This window comes from Pezoporus wallicus, unplaced genomic scaffold, assembly GCF_028554395.1.
Source record: "Pezoporus wallicus isolate ANWC-B61680 ecotype Strahan unplaced genomic scaffold, APGP_CSIRO_Pwel_v1 contig_4722, whole genome shotgun sequence".
Classification (NCBI taxonomy): Eukaryota; Metazoa; Chordata; class Aves; order Psittaciformes; family Psittacidae; genus Pezoporus; species Pezoporus wallicus.
Window position 1 is genome coordinate 6,583,868 of NW_026641840.1, and position 21,133 is coordinate 6,605,000.

Sequence of the window (21,133 nt, forward strand, 5' to 3'; positions counted from 1 at the left end):
TTATTTTCTGTATACCTTAATGCTTTTCTGATACTTACAGCAAGCATAGTAACTCCAGTGATTGTGCATCTTAATATGCACAAATGTGCTTTAATATGTTTTGTATTTGGAAGTTAGTGTTCCATGTGCTGTTTGAATTATTACTATCACTAGAAATCAGAATGTTTGCTTTAACATGAGTCAAATTCTGATTTTTCCACCCACTTCCAATACTCCTTTCTCGTGCATTGGTTCTGACTTCTTTCTGTAACTGTTTATAAACAAATGCATTTAGAAGGAGATAGGAGGGGTTCTATCAAGTGAAACATAGAACATAAAGTAATTTCTTTCGTCAAAGAGCAGATGAATGTTAAAATACCCTAAGGGTGTTTTCATGAATATAAAGCAGAAGCATAAAACCCTCCTGATTTTAAAATAACATGGTAATAAATTAGTCTGTGATCTCAGTTTCACTACATATCTCTTTACTTTCTTTGGCATAAAACAAAGGCTAAAGACAGAAGAGCAAGTAAAGACATTTTTAATTGTAAGTTGGAAGTAGGATTCAAATATTAATTTTTTTTACACATACTCTTCCTTATGGAAAGTTTCATTCCAACTTGGTGATAACTGAAAAATTGTAGATGGGTAACTAAACTCTGAGTGCACAGGGTTTGCTGAGGGAGTCTAAATAAGTATGTATTTGTTTGGTTTGGTTGGGGAAAAAGAGAAGCCACCTTTACTAAATTGTCATGTTAGATTTTGATGCACAAAAAAAGGCTGTTCTGCTAAAGTGCTAAGTCAGTGTTCTATTTTCAGTAGTAGAGCCTACTAATTTGGAGGAGACTGTTCTATGTTTGGCTTTGAAGAAAGCCAAGTGCGTATTACTTTAACATAACATAACTTGTTCAAACTGTTTTACTAGGTTAGGCAATAACATAAACGTGAAATTAAATATGAGAAGGGAAGTTTTGTTTGCTGTCAGCTTTGCCTTTCTCTCCAGCTGTGGTGAGGCTGGAAGTGTCACAGTTGCCGAATGCTTTGGTTTTGTGCATTGTTTCCAAACCTTGCTACAAACTGCTAAAACAACTCATGCTAATGCTCTTACTTTTGCAGAATTCCTTTAATGTCTTACGGAGCTGAAGCCGAGACCTTTCTTCTCACTTCTACTACAGTGGCAGGGACAATTCTTCCAACGAATGTCAGGCCTTTGGAAAACTTTGGTAAACTTTTTTTTTGTAAGTTTTATTTATAGCTCATGTGGAATACTGTTAAATTAGATCCTTAGAAAGTAAAGTGGAATATATAGTTACAGTTAACGGGGGGGGGAAATGTTTTGGTGCTTTTTGGTGCTATTTCAACATCATCTGGTCTGTTTCTGAAATTAGAATATAGAAGATGAACCAGCCACCCCAAAACGTACTTAAGTTTTCTTCCTTTGAAGATGAAAATAAGTATTGTATGTGACTTAATTCCATTTCTAAATTGAACGCTTTCCTTATTGTTACAGCTTCTTTTCTTACTGCTCAAGGATAAATCTTATTTTGCTATATTATGAATGGCTTGATATATTTCAGCGGTATATTGTGCAGTGTGAAGACCAAGTTTTTTCCTGACAGAAGAGTAACGAGGGAACAGTGCAGTGTATGGATCTGTTTCAGTATGCCTACAAGCTCTACAGGGCAAAAGCTTGCAGAAGTGCTTGAGTTCCAGGATCTGGCAGGAATATAGCAGAAGACCTTCTTCCAGTTACTTTAACAGCCTCTTTCTCCATAGTCGGCAAGAATTTAGTTTCTCTTCCAATAGGCTGTGCAAGTTCAAAGAAGTGAAAACAAAAGAATGATGGGTTTTAAGGCTAGGGTTAACACCTTCTCTGAACTGGGAATTGCACTATTTTCACTTGACTAGTAGGCAGAGAGGGGAGATCTGGGTCTCATGGCTTACAAAAATTGAGGACGTGAAAGTCTGGGAAGAGTTTTGTAGAAAGACTGTGGAAAAAGATGTTTTACTCATTCATATTCTTCATTCTTTTTAAAGGTACATATTTCACCTCCACATTGACCAGTGAAAAATGTATAGGATGCTCCCTAGGGACTCTGATGCTTGGCAATGCAATTTAACTATTTCAGCTTCTAGTACTAATGAGTATACATGCTAGCTCCTATCTCTTGACTTCTAATCACATTTCTACTTACACAGTCAGGCTTCTTTGTTAGTATGCACCAGAAGCATTTTAAAAACAACAAAACCAACCACCAACCCTAAAATCACTTTCTTCTCTCATCAGAAAGATAAAGAATATTTAAATAAGCTACAGATTATTTTTCAACATTAGGATGTTTAGAATATGTGAATAAATAGCCTAATGTTGTGTGTGTGCTCACAGCCGAGAAACCAACCGTATACTGGGCTGCTTCAAAAGAAGTGTGACCGTCGGGTTGAAGGAGGTGATCCTGTCCCTCCACTCTCGTGAGACCCCACTTGGAGTACTGTGTTTAGCTGTGGTTTCCTTCCAGAGGAGGGCCATGAGGATGATCAGGGGACTGGAGCACCTCCAGTATGAAGACAGGCTGAGAAAGTTGGGGCTGTTCAGCCTGGAGAAGAGAAGGCTGCATGGAGACCTCATAGCAGCCTTCCAGTATCTGAAGGGGCCCTACAAGGTTGCCAGAGAGGGTCTGTTCTTCAGGGACTGTAGTGATAGGACAAGGGGTAATGGGTTTAAACTTAAGCAGTAGAGATTTAGGTTGAATGTAAAGAAGAAGTTATTCTGAGGGTGGTGAGGCAGTGGAACAGGGTGCCTGAGGAAGTTGTGAATGCTCCATCCCTGGGTTGGACAGGGTCTTGGGCAACATGGTTTAGTGTGAGGTGTCCGTGCCTATGGCAGGGGGGTTGGAACTAGGTGATCCTAAGGTGCTTTGCAACCCAAACTATTCTGTGATTCTGTGAATTGTTGATAATATCGGCAGCTAATTTATAAATGCTCATAACGTTGTCAACTCCTAAGGCAGAACACGGAACTAAATCCTTTATGCTGGTTTTGGGGAGAAGTGGCAGATTCTGAATTTGAGTCTTGATAAGTCCCTCCAGATATTTTTGTCTTACAACTCATAGTGTTGCCTCCAGAGTTGTGCTAAGGGTCATAGAAGTATCAGTGATGTATAACTACTGCCTGAATCTTCCCTGCAGCTGCAGGCATTTTTAGATTCTCTGACCACTAAATAGTCTTTTTACTAATTTGACCTGAAAATGCATTGGTGAATCTACAAATACCATAATGGTTTAGGTTGGCATTAGGCAATTCTTTTGCGTGATTAAAATATTTTTAAATAAAGATTCAGTGGGCTGAAATCCCTTGTATTTGGTCCAAATCCAAAGCTGGTGAAGCTTGTCAGTTAAAATTTACAAGTAGTAAGGAATGCTAGAAAGGGGGCTGTGTTTCACAAGTAGACTTTGAAAGTGCCACAGAAATAACTTGTCTTTTAATTCTGCCAGGATTCCCACATTCCATGTGTATTCTGGTGGTTGTTGTTATTAGAGGGTGATTCTTTCCCCGTGAAGAAAATAACCACAGATACTAAATACTTGTCACAACATGTAACATCTGACATGCTTTTCTGGCTGTTGTAGTAGGTGTGAAGACAGAGAGACAGCCCCCATGTGGTGGAGTTAACTGCTGGCTAACCACTGTGGAGTCCCTTTCTAACAAAAGTACTGGGCAAACTGTTACAGTAGATACCTCAAATAGTGTGAGTCACCTAAAACTCCTTTGGAAGTTCTTTACAACACACATTGTTTGGTTTTTAAGTACCTAGTACCTTCTATACAGTGGATACTGTTGGGTTTCATTATCTGGAGTGGTAATTTGATCATTTTTGATCAGACATCCAAAACTGTATTTTTTCATGTGCAGGCAAATTATGATGTTTACAAGGGAGGTCAGAGGAGGCAATTATAATCCTGTGCTCTGTTCTAGCCTTTTAAAAACTAGCTAGGTGCTTGTGAAGTTAATTCTCTAACGTTATCAGGTTACATGTTTGGATATAATTGGCAGTGATATATTTTTTCATTCTGCTAACAAAGTAGTAAGGCAGTGGAAAGAGACTTTTGTGTTGTTACTCACTTGTCTTATTCCTATCTTATTTTTATATAATCTATTTAAGAATACATTAAAGAAGTATATGTGAAACAATAATGTTATACAGAGAATTACAGTCAAGTGTTTTAGTGTGATGTGATAAATTTATTGCAAAAATCCATAGCAGTTAATCTTAGCAAGTTTCCACTATTTGTGCATGAAATGGAAGCTGTAAAAAGAATTAATTTAAACACCAAATTCTTGATGCTTTCTGAAATCTACATATAGTGTGAAACAAAGTAACGGGAATCTCAAGAAATTTCGTTCTGAAGTGTTACATTCAAGTATATTTTCTTAATTATCATTAGTCTTTAATTCCTTAGCTGTTCCGCATTAAATTCGTTTCTCAGGTATCAAGAGTACAGTCTGTTCCCTTTGGAGTGAATATAACCCTTGGCTTCCCTACAAAGATTTTTGTCCAATTGTGGGTAGCGTGAAATAAATTAATGCAGTATCAACAGAAGAACTCTTTTGCTGCTATATGTGACTTACAGTTATTCTTATAGCTTTAGTTTTGGGGTTAAACTCCTAGCCCATCCCAAGACTTGCACTCGATTCAGTTTGTTAGGTGCTGTAGGCACCCTGGGTGCCTTGTTGGAAGCTTTAAGTGCAGTTTGCTGTGGAGTGTGCAAGGTCTGTCTTATAACTGGTGAAAGAGTTTGCACTGTCCAACATCTGATTTTGTAGAGAGATACGCTGTCGTTGCTGCTTCCCACGTGGTCATCCACTGATGGCCATTTAACAGTATCACTGCCTGTGGTACTGAGGCTTCACTGCCAACAGGTCTAGATTATAGAATTCCAGGAACTGCTATGTGCTGTGGCAGCATTTCATACTGAATCTTAAATAGTATTAATTGAGGATATCTGTCGAACCAGTTATGTTTTTAACTGTTTGGATAAATGGTTATTACCAAACTTTAATGAATTCTGCTTTTATTAGAATCCTTAGGTAAAGGATATGCTGTTGCATGTACCCAAGAAGGAGAAGAGAAAAAGCAAGCTTCTGGTTCATCTGGTGCTAGAGGAACTAGAAGGAAATCGGTTACTACTACTCCTAGAAGAAGGTCTGCACGAAACAGCAAAAATGAGACTCTGGGTCCATCTCGGAGCTCTCCTCGGTCAAGCAGTTCTGCATGCAGTGCCCCTGATGGCACCAACCCATCTCTGAATAAATCTCCTTCAGAACCAGAGAAGGCTCCTCCAAAACGGAAGTCTAAACGAACAGTTAAACAACAAACACCAGTGGCTAAAAAGAAACTGAGGAGTTCTGCACGTTCTGAAAAGTCACCCAGTGATTCAGTGGAAGATGATGATGTTGCTGAGCCTGAAGCAGTTATATTAGATAAAGACCAACAGTCAGATAATGAAAATACAAGCCTTCCACAGAAGGATAACACAGAAACAGAACCTGCTAATGGATTGGAAAGCTGTAGTGAACATGCAGAAACTGAGGAAACTACAGGAGAATATGACAAAGATGAGAATACTGCAGGCAATGTGGATGCAAGTAGTTCTAATGTGCAAGAGCCTCCTCCAGTGCTAACTTCAGGAGGTGAAAATCAGGAAATCAAAGTAGAAGGTGCTACTGAAAAAAATGCAGATCTTAAGGATCAGGAGATCTGTGAAGATACTCTTGAACAAATGGAAACAGTAGCTAGTCCCAAAGATGAAGTGTGTGATCATGCAACTGTTGAAGAAGTAGATCAGACATTGTCTACTCCTCAGAACGAATTAATGGAGAATATAGAAACCTTGGCAGAAGTAGATCAACCCATAGCTAGTCCAGAAAATGAATTGTTGGAATTTCCAGAACCTTCAGGAAAAGATCAGCCATTAGAGAGCCCCAGAAGCAAATTGCCTGAATGCCCGGAAGCCATAGAAAAGGATGATTCCAAGGCTGAAGAAAAACCAGTAGTAGACTGTACAAGTACAGATACTGAAAACTTAGAAACTCTTCAAGATGAAGAACCAGATATATTAACACACAATGTTTCTGTGGACAGTACATCAGAACAGTGCTTAAAAGAGAGCACTGTGAAAGAAAGTGAAGAAGGTAGAACTTCAGAGACACCACAGGTAAATGTTGAACATAAACATTTTGGTGAAGATAACAATGAAATGATACCGATGGATTGTGATTCATTTTGCAGTGACCAGAATGAAGCTCAGGTTGAACAGTTACCACCAGTTGAAAGTACAGAGCAAGACAAAGTAAACTCCTTACAGTGTGATGTGGAAAACTGTACATCAGTTTCAGGACTTTCTGATGAAAAAGATGAAACTGTTCCTCAAGAGAGAGAGTGCCAGTCTGAACTCAAGAAAGATAAAAAGGCTCGAACTAGAAGATCTAGGTTTCACTCTCCATCAACAACTTGGTCTCCTTCTATGAGGGAGGGCAGGAAATCTCAGTCACCATCACCTAAAAGGGAGATGACCAGAGACAGGAGCTCGCGATCACCCAAGAAGGAAGCTGGGAGGGAGGGAAGGAGATCCTTATCTCATTCTCCAAAGAGAGAGACACTCAAAGATGAGAAAAAAACACCATCTCGATCTCCCAAAAGGGAAACTATCAGGGAAAGCAGGAGATCATCTTCTCGGTCAAGAGCTAAGGATTTGTCTCCAAGGCAAAAATCTAGATCTCGAAGCAGTGATAGAGACAGTCAGAGAAGAGATCGTGACAGAGACAGAAGAAATAGGAGGTGGTCTAGGTCACGGTCACGATCTCGGTCGAGGTCCAGATCTAGGACGAGAAATAAAGGCTCTTCATTCTCTAGAAATGAGAGGGACAGTCATTCACCTCGATGGAAGGACAGATGGACAAATGACAGCTGGAGGAGTCCCAGGGGAAATGATCGATACAGAAGAAGTGATCAAGAGAAACAGAATGAAAGTCTTAAAAAAGAGAAGGACAGTACAGAAAAAAACAGTGATGATCAGTGTTCTTCAGACAATAGGAGGAATGATTGTCCAGACTGGGTAATGGAAAGGATAAACTCAGTTCCTGAAGTCAGGAACAGAGAGAGAGAGAAACCACATTGGGAAGATAGCAGGCATGACAATTCAGGACACTCTTGGAATAAAAACTATGGTTCAGGTTGGATTCAAAATCGAGGGAGGGGTCACCGTGGCCGCGGTGGGCGTGGAAGAGGTGGTTTCATGTATGGAGACCAGAGTGAAAATCACTGGCAAAATAGAAAACCTGTCTCAGGGAACTCAAATGGTTCTGGGAATGAAACCTCAAGGTTCTCAGAACACCAGCCCTACAAGCGCAAGAATGAACAAGATTACTCTTTCGATACACCTGCTGACAGATCTGGGTGGACATCTGCATCCAGCTGGGCTGTGAGAAAGACTTTACCTGCTGATGTGCAGAATTACTATTCAAGAAGGGGACGCAACTCATCAAGCCCACAGTCTGGATGGGGCATGAGACAAGAAGAGGAGGTGCCTGAACAAGGTATTCACAGTTTTGAAACGTAAGAGCTTAGTCACAGCTGTAGTAGCTGAGTAAAATCCAAGCCATGCTCTATCTCAAGATGATTGGTTCTTAAAAATAATGTGGGGTGAATCCATAGTCTTTTTGCAATGTGGAGGGGTTTAGGTATGGGATTTTGGGTTTTCTGGTGTTCTGATGGCTTTTTGGTTTCACTTAAAATTTCAGGTTTAAAGACTATGCATCTGAAGAGTGCTGCTCAACTAAATCGATTTGGCTGAAGAGAAATCATATTCTCTTCAAAGTTACTTTTAGCATCTGCATGCCTTTTAAAAAGGGTGATTTTTTTTTTGTCAAGGAGACTTGCATTTGCCTTCACAGACCCACATGGTATAGTCTAGCGACGACAAATCTCTATGTTGATATTTATCTTGCTTCAATGTAAGCATTTCTTTAAATGCTTTAAAAAATAATGTAAGGAGATTTATAAATGCAAAACCAATGCTTTTACTGTGCTTCAGAGTTAGAATTCCTCTAAAGATTCAATAGAAATCTCGTATTTTGGAGTATTTTATATCTAAAAGGTGACTGCTCTGGTGGAAATAAACTTTTCTTGTAGTGAGTTAACTGTGGAGGAGATTAATTCTGAATAGCTAAGAATTCATCCACAGATTATGAATGCCCTGAAGTATTAAAAGTATTTTAAAACATGTGAATTGTATTTAAAAATGATAAAATCCAGTTCAGAAGGCAACCACGCTTGCACTTTCCCATTGTCTCCTTGGTTTGTCTTCCATTTTCATCCATTTTCATCCTATATGCCAGCAGCTTTCTTCCTGTTTCAAAGACAACTGCATTGGTGGCTTCTTAGTTTTGGGGCAACTTTGTCAACCTTCAGCCTGCTGCAGGCAAAATTTATTCAACCTTTAATTGAAAGCATGGTGCAATTTATAGCCTTTCGATCATGTAGTTCAGGAGCAGTCACACTGGTACGTTCACTTCCAACCTCAGTGGTTCTGTTAGCCCGTGATCTTTAAAAAAAGGTGATTTGGGATGAAGCAGAAGGGTTTAAATCCCATTCCCTGTGAATTAGGTGGCAGTGGGTTCCTCAAGGAAGAGATTCTGAGGGAAGAACATGTGAATTATAATCCATCAGCTGTTTCTTAGAACTAATTTCTTGCTGCTAAATGTTAACTTTCTGGCTCCTGTTGAAGGTAGAATGAGCTACTGAAGTCATCTTTTAAAGAAGTGACACCCCAAGAGGTTATTTTCGTACTCCTGGACTTCACCTGTTGTACCATTACAGGGCTTTTGAACAACTCTTTCTGAATATGAGCATCATTGAAACTGTTTGAGGACATTTGATTATTCTGTGGAAGAAAACCCAGCAGAGAATTTCTGTAGTTAACAGGAATGCACAGAGAATGTGTGTGAATCAGACAAAGAGGAGCAGAGAAGTGCAACATGCAACTAACCTTCTGCAACCGCAGAAGCTGGAGAAGTTATGTTGTCATTCTGCTCTTTGCTGGTGAATTACTGTTTCAGTGTGATGAAATAATTTCTTAGCTGTGCTATGGGAGTAGGTAGAGAAAATAGAAATTCAAACTGCAGGCTTCCATAGTAACCTGATCTTTTTTTGACTCCAAAACTAGCATTTGGCTCACTGACATGTCTGATGATGAGTGCTGTGCAATAATGTAATGCAGTGTCTTTAAAATACTCATATTATAGACAGCTTTTTGATATCACATACCTCATGAAGAGTTGGTTTCACTTTTGCTTTATGAAATGCAGATTTTCTACTTCATATACTACCTGGTTTTTCTTTTGATAGATCCAAACCTCAAAGACCAAGGCAACCAGCAGAGTGATGGTTCTCAGTTACCAATGAATATGATGCAGCAACAAATGAATGTAATGCCACAAGTGAATGCACAGCACCAGCCTATGAATATCTTCCCGTATCCAGTGGGTGTCCATCCTCCTCCCATGATGAATATGCAAGGAAACCCTTTCAGCATCCCCCCTCCAATGCCCATGCATCATCTCCCTACCGGAGTGCCTCTCATACAGGTAGCTGCACCCACAAATTTGTCTCAGGGATTACCTCCGCCTCCACCTCCACCCCCACCATCTCAACAAGTCAACTACATTGCTTCACAGCAAGATGGAAAACAGTTGCAGGTATGCTTTATCAGAAGCCATGGCAAGAGCAGTATCAAAGTAATACCAGTTTAAGGGTCTCTTATATTGAATACCATAATCTTGATAAATTTATACTTGCAGTTTTTTTCTCTCTTGCCTGTCTTCTTTCGCCCCACACTAAATTTAAAGTGAAAGGTATCCATGAGGATTTGAGTTGGTTTGGGGCTATAGCTTTTAAATAATGATACACAACACCATAACTGGGTTTTGTGGTAGCAAGGCATTTCAGCTGGTAATGGAACACTGAAAAATTTCATCAGTGTTGTCCATTACCTTTTTCTTCTTACAAATGCCTCATTTCCAAAACTAAGTGTTCTCTTTCAAAACCTGATTCTTAAGCTTTAGGATATGTTTGAGTCCCCTTTTATCAGCGTGTAAGAAATGACCTAAACATTGTTGTTGCAATTCTCATCCCAGCAGAGGAAAAAGTACCAAGTACTGCGTGGCACCCAGTTGTTCCACACTTCCATTCTCCAGCTGTCATTGTCTCAGCAGCTTCCTCACACATACGCATTTTCTGTTCTGTTCAGGCTTTTGAGCCTTTTTGTTAGTAATTTCCAAGCTTTCTTTGGTATGTTCTGCATCCCCTTTCTTGCCTGAACCTCCCCAGGGTTTTGCATGCCCAGTTTGAGACCTAACTCCCACTTCATTTCTCCAGTTTCAAAAAGATTGCTGGGCTTGGGGCAGGTCAGACCATCTTTTAGTGCCTTTCAAGCCATCTTAAAACAACCTTAATGTATGTGAGCTCTTCCTGTAGCCAGCTGTTTATATTAAGAGCTTTTATATCAGGGAAAGGAATATGAACAACTTCTAGTACAATGCATGGCCCTGCAAAGAAACGTAACACTGCATCTGTGATGTGTAAAGTGCTCTTCAGGGGTTGACTGAGGTTTGTGTTTTTCTTCTGTTGCAGGCTGCTTGCTCTAACCTAAAATGCTTTCCACTGCATTCCAGGTTAAAAAGTGATGTTGTACAACAATGATTTCTGACCCTCTGTTTTCATCCGTCATCTCTAAAAATTGGAAGTGAACTGATAAATTGCTTATATTCTTTTCACTTTCAGCTGCTGTTACCATTCATAGTCATTAACTTAGAACAAAAGGAGCTTAAGTACTGTGGGAAATACTGAGGGGGGTTATAGGCCATTTGAAATAAAGTATACTCTGCAAGGTACCATTGGAACTAAAATGCTGGTAGACTGCTTGTTGATTTGAGTAATGCCTGCTGTCTGTAATTATTTTCACAACTGGAAATCCAGTAGGTTTAACCCCTAAAAGTGTAAGAAGTCAGAACGTAGGCTACAGACCTCTGTGAAACGGTATCTAGTGCAGCAATAAATACGTTTCTGTATGTGTGTATTGCTCAAAAATACAGCTATTTGTTAGCAAAGCCCCTGTTAGATTTGTTGCTCTCACCTGCTTTTGTGGAATGGTGTCCATGAACCTGAATGCTCTTGAGAGCTGCTGCTGCTTTGTCTGAGTTTTCACTGAACAAGTCCTTGGTGGTAGCACAATAGGAATTACTGAGTGCTGCAGGACTCCACCTGTCCTTCCTGTTGAAAGGAAGATAAAAGAGAGCGCACTGGCGAGCATCAGGATGCTGATTGAAACAGCTCAGTATCTGTGTCCTTTCCAAGGAGCTCAAGTTCCTGTTTCATTATTTTTTCACCTGGATAAATGTAGATGTAAAGGAAGCAATGGTGATTACCCACAGGAGAAAAGCAGCAGTTAGGTTAGCCTGCTGGGGACAGGTTGGGAGTTCTTGGCTTTTGCTAGAAGTGAGCTGTCTGAGGTCTGAGAGCTACTTAATTTCTCAGTTCCAAAGTATCAGCAGTGCCCAGGTCTATCCATGGAGTTTGGAAACGTACAGAAAATGGCTTTTCCTGAGGAACAGGTCCTGGTGCTTCAACCAGCATTTCACCTCTAGGCTCAAGTAAGCTTGTAGGTGATTTGAAATCCGTTTGGAAGTTCAGGCTGATAACAAGCATGAAAGTAAATGTGTTCTGAGAGCAGCATCGTTGTGATGCAGGAATGCAGGTGTGGTCTGAGGTTGCTTGAGTGTGTGTTTAAGAAATGTTACTCTGTGACAAGTAGAGAGGTTCTGCAGCCTTGGGGTTCCTGTCCCTTGTGCGAACTAACATCTTCCATGCCTGTTTGCGGGGTACTTTGGTTGTTTTATCCTTGGGATCAGAGCAAGAATCCTTACCACCTCCGTGGCGCATGGAGGAGGCTTTACTCTTCAAGCTTCACCTTTTTTTTCCTCTGAGTAGATTTGATACAATGTGTGTACCTTCCCTAATAACGAACAGTGTGGAAATTAGCTGATGAACCAAAGCGTGTAGCATTCATGCTCTTTCTGTAGCTGCTGAGACTTCTAGAAAGGCGTATTGTCATACTGAAGGATAACTATATTAACTGCTGGTAACTTTTTGAAACAGGGTATTCCAAACGCTGCTCATGTAAGTAATAACATGAGTGCTCCAGCCTTGCCTGCTCCAACAGCAGTCCTGGGAAACACGGGAACAGTTCAGGGACCAAGCTCGGGTAATGCCACATCGTCAAGTCACATCAAGAGCGTTAATGCAGCTGTAAAAGTGGGAGAGAACAAAGCAAGTGTGACAGTGGAAGCCAGTGCAGATAGCTCGAAGAAGGACCAGGCAAGTTCAGAGTATACTTATATAGACACTGTTTTTTGTATTTATATATAAAATATATATTAAAATTTTCTATATTATATATATAATTTTGTACACTAAAAAATAGCAAACCATGACAAGTATCCTTTTGTGTAGTATGCTCGATATCACGTTATGTGATACTTTTGTGGCAGCTGTAGCACGTAAACTAGCAAGCCTTTTTTTATGTAGACTCCTTTAAAGCATCACTGTTACGAATATCACTTTAATTGCTGCGGGACAGCATCCCGGTCTGAGTAAAACACAGGCAGGTTCATGAGAGTCGAAATGTGACTGAGAGGAGTGTGGTTCTGCCAGTCTTTGTAATGCCTTATATTCTGTAAAGTTTCAATCTGTGATAAAATGCTGTATGTGCAGGCAGTGAAAAATAACACTCAGGTTTGTTTCTTGATCAGAAATTGTTAATTCAAGAGAAAGCGGCACAAGAGGTCAAACTGGCTATTAAACCCTTCTACCAAAATAAAGACATCACTAAGGAGGAATATAAAGAAATAGTGCGAAAAGCTGTAGATAAAGTAAGTTGACCGTGTGTGCGTTTCCATTGAAGTGGTGTTTGGGGTAATTTCTCAATCTTGTGGGCACAGCTGGTAGTTGCTGGGAAAGGGGAACAGGCAAAGCACAAACACTTTCATCTTTCTCCATCCACGAGAGCTCTCTTGGCTCCTCGCAACATTCCACATTCACCGTGAGAAACGGTTGGATGGGAATTCAGAAGTATTTAGGAAGCAGTTGGGAAGTACTGGTTGTTTCCAGAGTTCTGCCTGAGGTGGGGAAACCCGGGGTGTTGGGAAAACAAATGAATGATGTGGAACAGTGGCAAATGACCAGCAGTGTTTCAAACAGGGTCTTTTCTCTGAAACTGTTTCAGGTTTGCCATAGCAAGAGCGGAGAAGTTAATTCTGCCAAAGTGGCAAATCTGGTGAAAGCCTATGTAGACAAATACAAACATTCACGGAAGAAGAACCCCGAAGAGGCCGTCTCCTGTGAGAGGAAATAGAATGTGCTTTCAGTTGTTAATTTTCTTCTATCTGCAAAGTGCAATTGCAACATGAACCGTTAACTGAAACTTGTACATGACACTGATTTGAACCTGGGTTTGATAAAATTATTTTTCAATGTAGTATATAATGTTTTGTTCTAAAGAAATAGAGACCTGCAGGGCAACTTCTTTATTCCTTTTTAAAAGCAGATGTCTAAAAAAGAAATGAAATGTGTAAAGAAGAATCATTAGGGATGTACGATTGTGTGGATACTTAGATGTACAGCATTTTGACTTGAATAACAGAGTGCATTAAACTAGAAACTTCGGAGTACGTTGCTTTTGGAACAGGTATGTACAGTCCATGGAATGGGTCAGATTTAAAATGATTTTTTTCTTTTTGATTTATCCCTAATTATAGCAAATATAAAGTAATGTATTGCCTTGACAGAGATTTCTAGAGTTAACTGGACAGGCTGAATGCAGGGGTCACAATGTGTATATAAAAAAGCACATGGAGTTGGCTGAACAGAAGAACTGTTTAGATTTTAAAGAGAAAAATGATGAACAGTGAAGGGCAGTGCCCAGAGCCATGGGGCTGCGCATCTGTTGTAACACCAAATAAAAATGATGCTGCTTGGTTTTGTTTGTATGTTTTTCGCTTTGTTTCAAGATAGCTGGGATGAACTTGAATGACTTTTATGTGCTGACATACACACACACACACTGACAACCTCAGATCATGTCTAACCCTGCCCTTAGCTAGTAGGGAATTAGTATGCTAGAGCTGGATGTTCAGAGACACAAACCAGTTTCTTCTTCAAGTCAAGTGGAGGAGTTGGCATTTGTTACTGGGCTCCCAGCTCATCAGAGAGGGCCAGTGGTGCACATCTTAGCTGCATAGTGCTTTTTCTTCATTAACTAGGGCCTGTAGCATGGAGCTCCAGACTGGGATCAATGAATGGGTGCAGTCTGAAGTCACATGCAACAACTTTTCTCCTTCCCCTGAGCACTTTTGTGTAGGGAGGTCAGTAGAGGTACCACAAGCATTTTAAAAGCAGATGTGGGGGTCACCAAATGTGCCTACACCTAAGGTAAAACCGGTTTCACTGACATAGGAGCGAGGAGGGTTGCTGGAACACTGAGGTCATTACTTGTTCCTTATGGAAGGAACAGCTTGGGATCCATCCATATTTGAGTGGAGAAGTATCCTTACTCTGAGACAGGACTATTTGTTCCCTTACTCTCAGACATGACCGTTTCAACACTCCCCCTCCAGTCCTGCCATGCAGCAACAGCCTTTGGCATTGGCCCAGCCTGGAATCTGCTCCAGCCCCAGATCTCCTGGCCCAAAAACCTGCATAAACCGCTTGGACAGAAAGGATCAGTCAAGTTTTCTGAGCAGTTACCTCTTTGTAGCCAAGAGTTCCCCATTTGACTGGTCTGGGCAGAAAACCCAGCCTTGCCCCGTCAGTAATACCTGCAGAGGCCTGAGGATGAAATAAGGGACATGCACCCCCCTATACACACGTGGTTAGAGAGAGATACATGTATGTGTAAAATGGGTGATGTTTGTCACAAGGGTTGGTCGCTTGGTTTTAACCATGACTTTTCTGCGGGGTTAATGAAGCATTTGACTGTGTGTGTTTATTTTTATGTGCCTCAATAAAAATGCTGTGTAAATTAGACACAGAATACATTTTCTACAGTCAAAGCAGGTTTTAGCTTTTTCAGAGCACTCAGTGTTACACTGTGGTAGCGATTTGTATGATCTCTTGAACTAGTTTCAGCTAAAAGGGGTTAGCACTTTCTGAAAGATGTTGTAGCAAATTGCTATGTCTCTCCTGGTTTATCACGCCATGCGTACTTGATTTCTATTTCCTTTTCCTTCTCTGGACTTCTAGATTTTAATGCCTTTTTATACCTTTATACAGTCGAGCCTTGCTATAAAGCTCCTTTCAGGAGCCGGAGAAGCGTTCTGTGGGTTGTTTTCCCCTTCTAGAGGAGAAGTGGGAATGGGTGGAGGATTCAAACTGGGAGATGGGGTCACTGATTCCTTGTGTTGCAGCTCCTGGCTGGGAGGTAAGCTGTCACTTGCTGCCACGTTGCTGGGGCAGTGACTATAGTGATGCTCCACTGTATTTCAAAACATAATGAAGAAGATGGATAGAATAGCACGTGATCAGTAACTTTATTTTTTACAATGAAATACTTCAGAACTTAGCAGAAAATACGCGGTTCAATACAATGTCGGTGTTGAATTAAAGAAATGCATTGCCTTAATCCATAGCCTCTCCTCTTATTTTTTCCTGAAGAGCAGTAAGGGAGGCACATACCTCAACCTCGTTGTTTGTTAAATAGCTTGGAAGCTGGATTTCTATTTATTGGAACTCCTTGTGCTGCAGGTCCAGCGTGCACTGGAGGCAGGGGATGGGGACGCTGAGCCCCCGGGTGGTGGTAACTCCATCGACACAAATTGCCTTGAGGAAAACAATTGCTGTGTACCGTGTGTGAACTGATGCAGAGCAAAAGGGTTTTCTTTGCACTCCTTGCGCTCACTGTGCGTGATGCTTGAATGTCTTATCCTGAAGATGGATCTTGTGAGCACAGTGGCTGGCCAAAATCCATCATATGGTGTCTGTAGCATAAGGCTGGAGTGCTGTCTACTGAAAAAAATACTCTAAAACTCCGTTTGTGTAGTGCTTAACACTTTCTAATAAATGTTTTTCACTAACCTGGCAGTCGTCCGTGTCTGGTCTTGAACGGGTCTGTCTCAAGGGGTTTAATTCCAAGTGAATGGCTGAAGGAACTGGGGTGGTTTAATCTGGAGAAGGGAAAAACTGGGGGAGACAACACTGTGTCACTCCCTACAACAAAGCGAAAGGAGGATGGAGACAGGAGGTGGGTGGTCTCTTTTTCCCAAGTAACAAGCGACAGGACAAGAGGTAACAGCCTCAAGCTGCGCCATGGGAGGTTTAGATTGGGTATTAACAAAAACTTCACTGAGAGGGTGCTCAGGCATTGGAACAGGCTGCCCAGGGCAGTGGTGGAATCACTGTCCCTGGAAGTGTTCCAACACCATGTAGATGAGGCCCTCAGTGACATGGGCTAGCGGTGATCTTGATGTAGAGCATCTCTTCCGACCGAGTCGATTCTGTGATTCAGACAGCAATGTGTAATTACCATTGCTTCTGTACGTACGGCTCTTTAATCATCTTACTCCATGTTGTTTGGGCTCCCCCTCCTTACCGTCTGGTTTGTTTTCAGTCAGCCCGTCCTCCCCCTGCCTTGCCTGCATGCAGATGCTCCAAGCTGAAATGAGCTAAATTCATGTGGCAACACATCCATGTACTGCGTGTGCTGCAGTGGTGACTCAAGGTACTGGCTTTGCAAAACATTGCGGGGGTTGGCCTATGATCTGATCTGCTGCATGGACCACACAGGGGCAGGACCCAGCTCAACCCTGTCCTACGCACCATGTACCCATCCAAGCAGTGGGGTTCGCTGAAAGAGCCCACGGGGGATTTCAGCACGTGGGAGCCCACCTTCCTGGGGAGCTATGTCCAGGCATCACTTTGCGTTCTAGGATTAACCCCAGTGTACTTCCCTACAGCACCTCCACAGATCATGCAGACACAAGCTGTGTGAGAGCCTCTTGCTCTTGAAGGCGGCTGGCTGGCTGCTCCATGACATCCCAACTGGATTTGTTGGGTCTGGGATGCTTTGGCTGGGCAGTAAAATCCAGGGTGGGAAAGGATCCTCTTACCCGGTACTGCTCTGAGGGTGTCTTGGTTCTGTCACTCTGCACTTGCTCATTGATGGCCTACATTGAAGAGCAAGGGTGGACACAAAGGTTGTGACTCGGGCTTGATGAGAAGGGAGGCCCAGAGGTGTCAGTGCCTTGAGGCCGAGGCTTCAGAAAGAGAGAAGAGCACTCGGAGGCCTGCGCTGCAGCTGTAACCAGCTCCGGAAGCTGCAGTTACAGCATTCACATCGATCAATGTGTTACAAAGAGACGAGACAAGAATAAGGACAATAAAGGAGAAGTGTTCAAGGCCAGGCTGGACGGGGCTTTGAGCATCCTGCTCTAGTGGAAGGTGTCCCTGTGCACAGCAGGGGGTTGGAACGGGATGAGCTTTTTAAGGTCCTTTCCAACCCAAACCATTCTGTGACAACCAATTTCATTAATTAAAGAGTATTTATCAATCAGATGCAGCAGCTTCCGAAGTAATGGAGCATTGATGGAGACACACTGACCTAGAGGTGAAGAAAACCACGCCCCCACTACAAAAAGCACGGGTAACTGCACAAACCCACCTGAAGCTGTGGGAAGGCAGAGGCCGGGATATGGAACTTGACTCTTTCTTTTCCAGTGTTACTCGCTCACCGCTCCCACGGCTTCGCAGGCCAGCAGCGCACTTTCGAGCGATCTTCATTTCCACAGAGTGCAGTACATAGAGGGGATCCCAGCAATGCAGTAGGTGCTCATTACACGCAGTAAACAATCAAACCAGGGTGGAATCCAGCACAGAGAAAAATGACTGCAGGAGCCAAGCCCGAGGAATTTTGGCAGCAGGATGTCATGTAATTATGTTCAAGGAATTACACCTGAAACCACTGGATTTTTTATGAGGAGCATCAATCAAAGCGCCAGTGATTCCTCAGTGCTTCGGTGCAGCAGCACGTGGGATGAAAGACGGGAATAACTCCTGGAAGTCAGAGTTCACCTATAGATTCCCAATCGTCTTGCAAAAGCTTGGAGCTCTCGAGGACCAGGACAGCAGCTTGCACGTGGTGGGGAGGGGGTACCCCATCGGCAGGCAGGAACATCGCTGCCTTTTTTCCTCTCCAGGAGTCAGAGGGAACCCTGATGTGCAGGTACTGGGGCCGCAGACACTGATCAAACTCACTGGTGACCAAAGCACAGCCACCGACTCGCTCTACCCAACGCTGAGAGTGGAACTTCTCCTTGCTGCTGGCAGCATCAGGAGGACCGGGATCCCCAGTAATGCCTGCAGGCATGAAGCACCCAAAAGGGAACCTTTCTGTTGAGAGCATCCAGGAGGAAAGGCTGACACACACTCAGCTTGCTCAGGGGCATCATTTACCACTGCACGGCACCTGGCAGTTAAATGGCCATCTCAGACTGATAAAACCCTAAGATACTCCCCTTGCAAATACAATGACAACTCTTGGAGGCACAAGACCTGCCTCTGATTTGAGTGTCTCTAAGTGTCTTTAATGCCAACACACCACAGAGCTGCTGCTGCTGCACGTGGCTTTGCTCCGTAAGCTCGGCTTCCCTGAAACACAAGGGATTCAGTGGCCAACACGGGGGGGAAAACCCCTCCCTCCAGGGGGTTCAACCTCCACCTCCCTCCCTCCACATCATCAGGCTGAAGAGTGCACAAGGAGATGGGCTCTGTGGGCTTGTGTAAAGCCCTCGGTGCCAGCCCAGAATCCCCGGGCAGCTCCCAGAGGGGAGCTCAGTGGCTGTTTGAACTCCAGGAGCTCTGACGAGCACACACACACCAGAGCTGGTGCTGGCCAGCTCTCTCCTGCAGAAGTACCGGCCCCTCTTCCCTCTCCCCTACTGCTCCCTTCACTGGCGATCGGCCGAGCAGCTGAGCTCCAGCTCACCTTGCCAGGGGCCAGGCCAGCGAGGAGCACACCAAGGCCAGCAGCGGAGCTGGGATGAGGGCACATCCCCGTGTCCCGCGGGACACGTTTCATACTTGTTCCGCCACATTACTCCATCCTAAACAATATAAACCCACAGAGCCCTGCCCAGAGACGAGGAACAAACCAACATTCAGGTAGAAGGAAAATCTGCTCTTCATCAGGACAGCAAATACCCATGGACACGCAGATGTAAAAGCCCAGAACAGCACCACCAGCAAATCATCTCAGAACACAGTCTGCAGCAAACCCACCTGCACGGTATTCAAAGGCCCCTTTAAAACAGCTCTTCAAAACCACCTCTTGTAGTGGAGTGAAACCAAGAAGAAAACACTGAAAGCAGGGTGTTGGCAGCAGTAATACAATTATCTGGGCGTGCTTTGCCCTGCAGTGCAGGCAGGAGCTAACCCTGACGGCAGGGCACCTCAGCCTGGCCTCACGCACTACAGAAGAAACACCAGAACTGAACCACTGAGCAGAGTAATGGATGGGAAGAAGAGCTGATCTAAAGGTGAACAACTGTAAGGCTTTTTCTCCTCCCAGGCAAGGCCATTGCAATAGTTTTAGGTGGACGTCAGACCATGCGCCAACAAAGTGGTCTGTTACCGTGCTGACAGCTCAATAACCTCCAGAGAACTTGGACTGATGAATGAGGAATAGCATTTACTTTGGCAAGAGGCACTTTCAGGGTTCTTACTACACTGAGAAATGCTTTAAAAGAAGAACTGAACTGTAAAACCAACAGATTTCCTCATTTTAAAAATACACCTAGCCTGCAATGAGTAGAACATGGTTTTGTTATCTTTTCCCTGAGACGTTTGTACTCTTCTTCAAGAAGACAGCGTGGAGCCAAAGCCAAACCAGGCTCCTCATGACCATGCTCCTGAGGTGATGCTTACTGCAGACCACAGGTTGTTTTCCATCAGCTGGAAGGAGCAGTGGTGTCAATAAAGTAACTTAGGATGAGGAAAATACGTGATAGAAAAGATGCATTTACCTGTGCCAAAACCCCCCGCTAATGGCAGCGTGCTGCGCACTGGGTGGAACGCAAACCATGTGCTGCCGGTTGCTCTCCCCGTCAGCGAACTCTCAAAACCGGGATCTGTCACACACCACTTGGAGCAGTGAGGAGCTGGGCGACAACAGATCTGCATTGAACTCCCACACACCATTACACTAACAAAATACAGATGAGGCAGAGCTGGCAGCCGCAGCGCAGCACACACCGTTATGCTGCCAGGGAACCTGTGTGCATGCTCTGCAGTCCTGCTTTTTGTCAGCTATATTCTGACGTGGGACATGCGGGCAGGGAGCGTTTCGCACTAACACAGTGAACATGCACACCCTTCAGCAGCAGTACACAGCAGCACTGCACAGCAAAGCCATGATGCCACAAACCAGTCCTTTGCCCTCCACTGGTTACTTGGAAATGAATGGCTAAAGGTGACATTAGGGTCACCCTGAAGCTGGGTCCGTCTGAAGCAGTCGGATGCAGTGGCTGTTGCTCTGGACACTATAAAGGGCCTGGAATAGAAATCGTGTGGAAGTTCCCCCTTCCCCTTCTGCTCTGCATCTGAAACCCTTACAACCCTGGACTGTCCCTATGGGCAACCCCCAGTAATGGGATTCCTACAGCTGCTTTCCCAATAGTACTCTGTAGATCATTCTTTCCTTAGCTCCGTTGTTCCAGGCTGTATTTCCTAGAACTATTAGAATTTATTCCTTTCTGTACATGTAGGTTCACATTTTGTGATCTAGTGAATATTTCTTCCTCTCAATCACCATGCAAAACTACCACTTGGTCCCCATATCCACTAGATAACAGCAAATGCAGGAGAGCTGTAATGACTTTTCCACAGAAACAATGATTAGTTCCACATATAGTGCAGGCTCACTAAGGACGGGTCTGGTTCTCACACAGGCTGTGACTTTGCAGAAGCATTAAGGCAGTCGTTTATCTGGAGAAGAGGTCAAGAGGTGTTTGTGCTGGAAACAGCAGCACTGGGGGCTGTAATACAGACATGAT

General features: G+C 43.2%; 1 protein-coding gene across 1 annotated transcript in view; it reads left to right on the forward strand.

Annotated features, from left to right (window-relative positions):
- Positions 1-14,070, forward strand: part of SCAF11 (SR-related CTD associated factor 11) — a 46,096-nt gene extending 32,026 nt beyond the window's left edge. The window contains exons 10-15 of the mRNA XM_057425490.1: positions 1,096-1,202; positions 5,057-7,573; positions 9,384-9,733; positions 12,192-12,410; positions 12,845-12,964; positions 13,318-14,070. Coding sequence (XP_057281473.1) covers positions 1,096-1,202; positions 5,057-7,573; positions 9,384-9,733; positions 12,192-12,410; positions 12,845-12,964; positions 13,318-13,446 — 3,442 coding nt within the window. The 3' untranslated portion in view covers positions 13,447-14,070. The remainder of the gene's footprint in view (positions 1-1,095; positions 1,203-5,056; positions 7,574-9,383; positions 9,734-12,191; positions 12,411-12,844; positions 12,965-13,317) is intronic.
- The last annotated feature ends 7,063 nt before the right edge of the window (positions 14,071-21,133 follow it).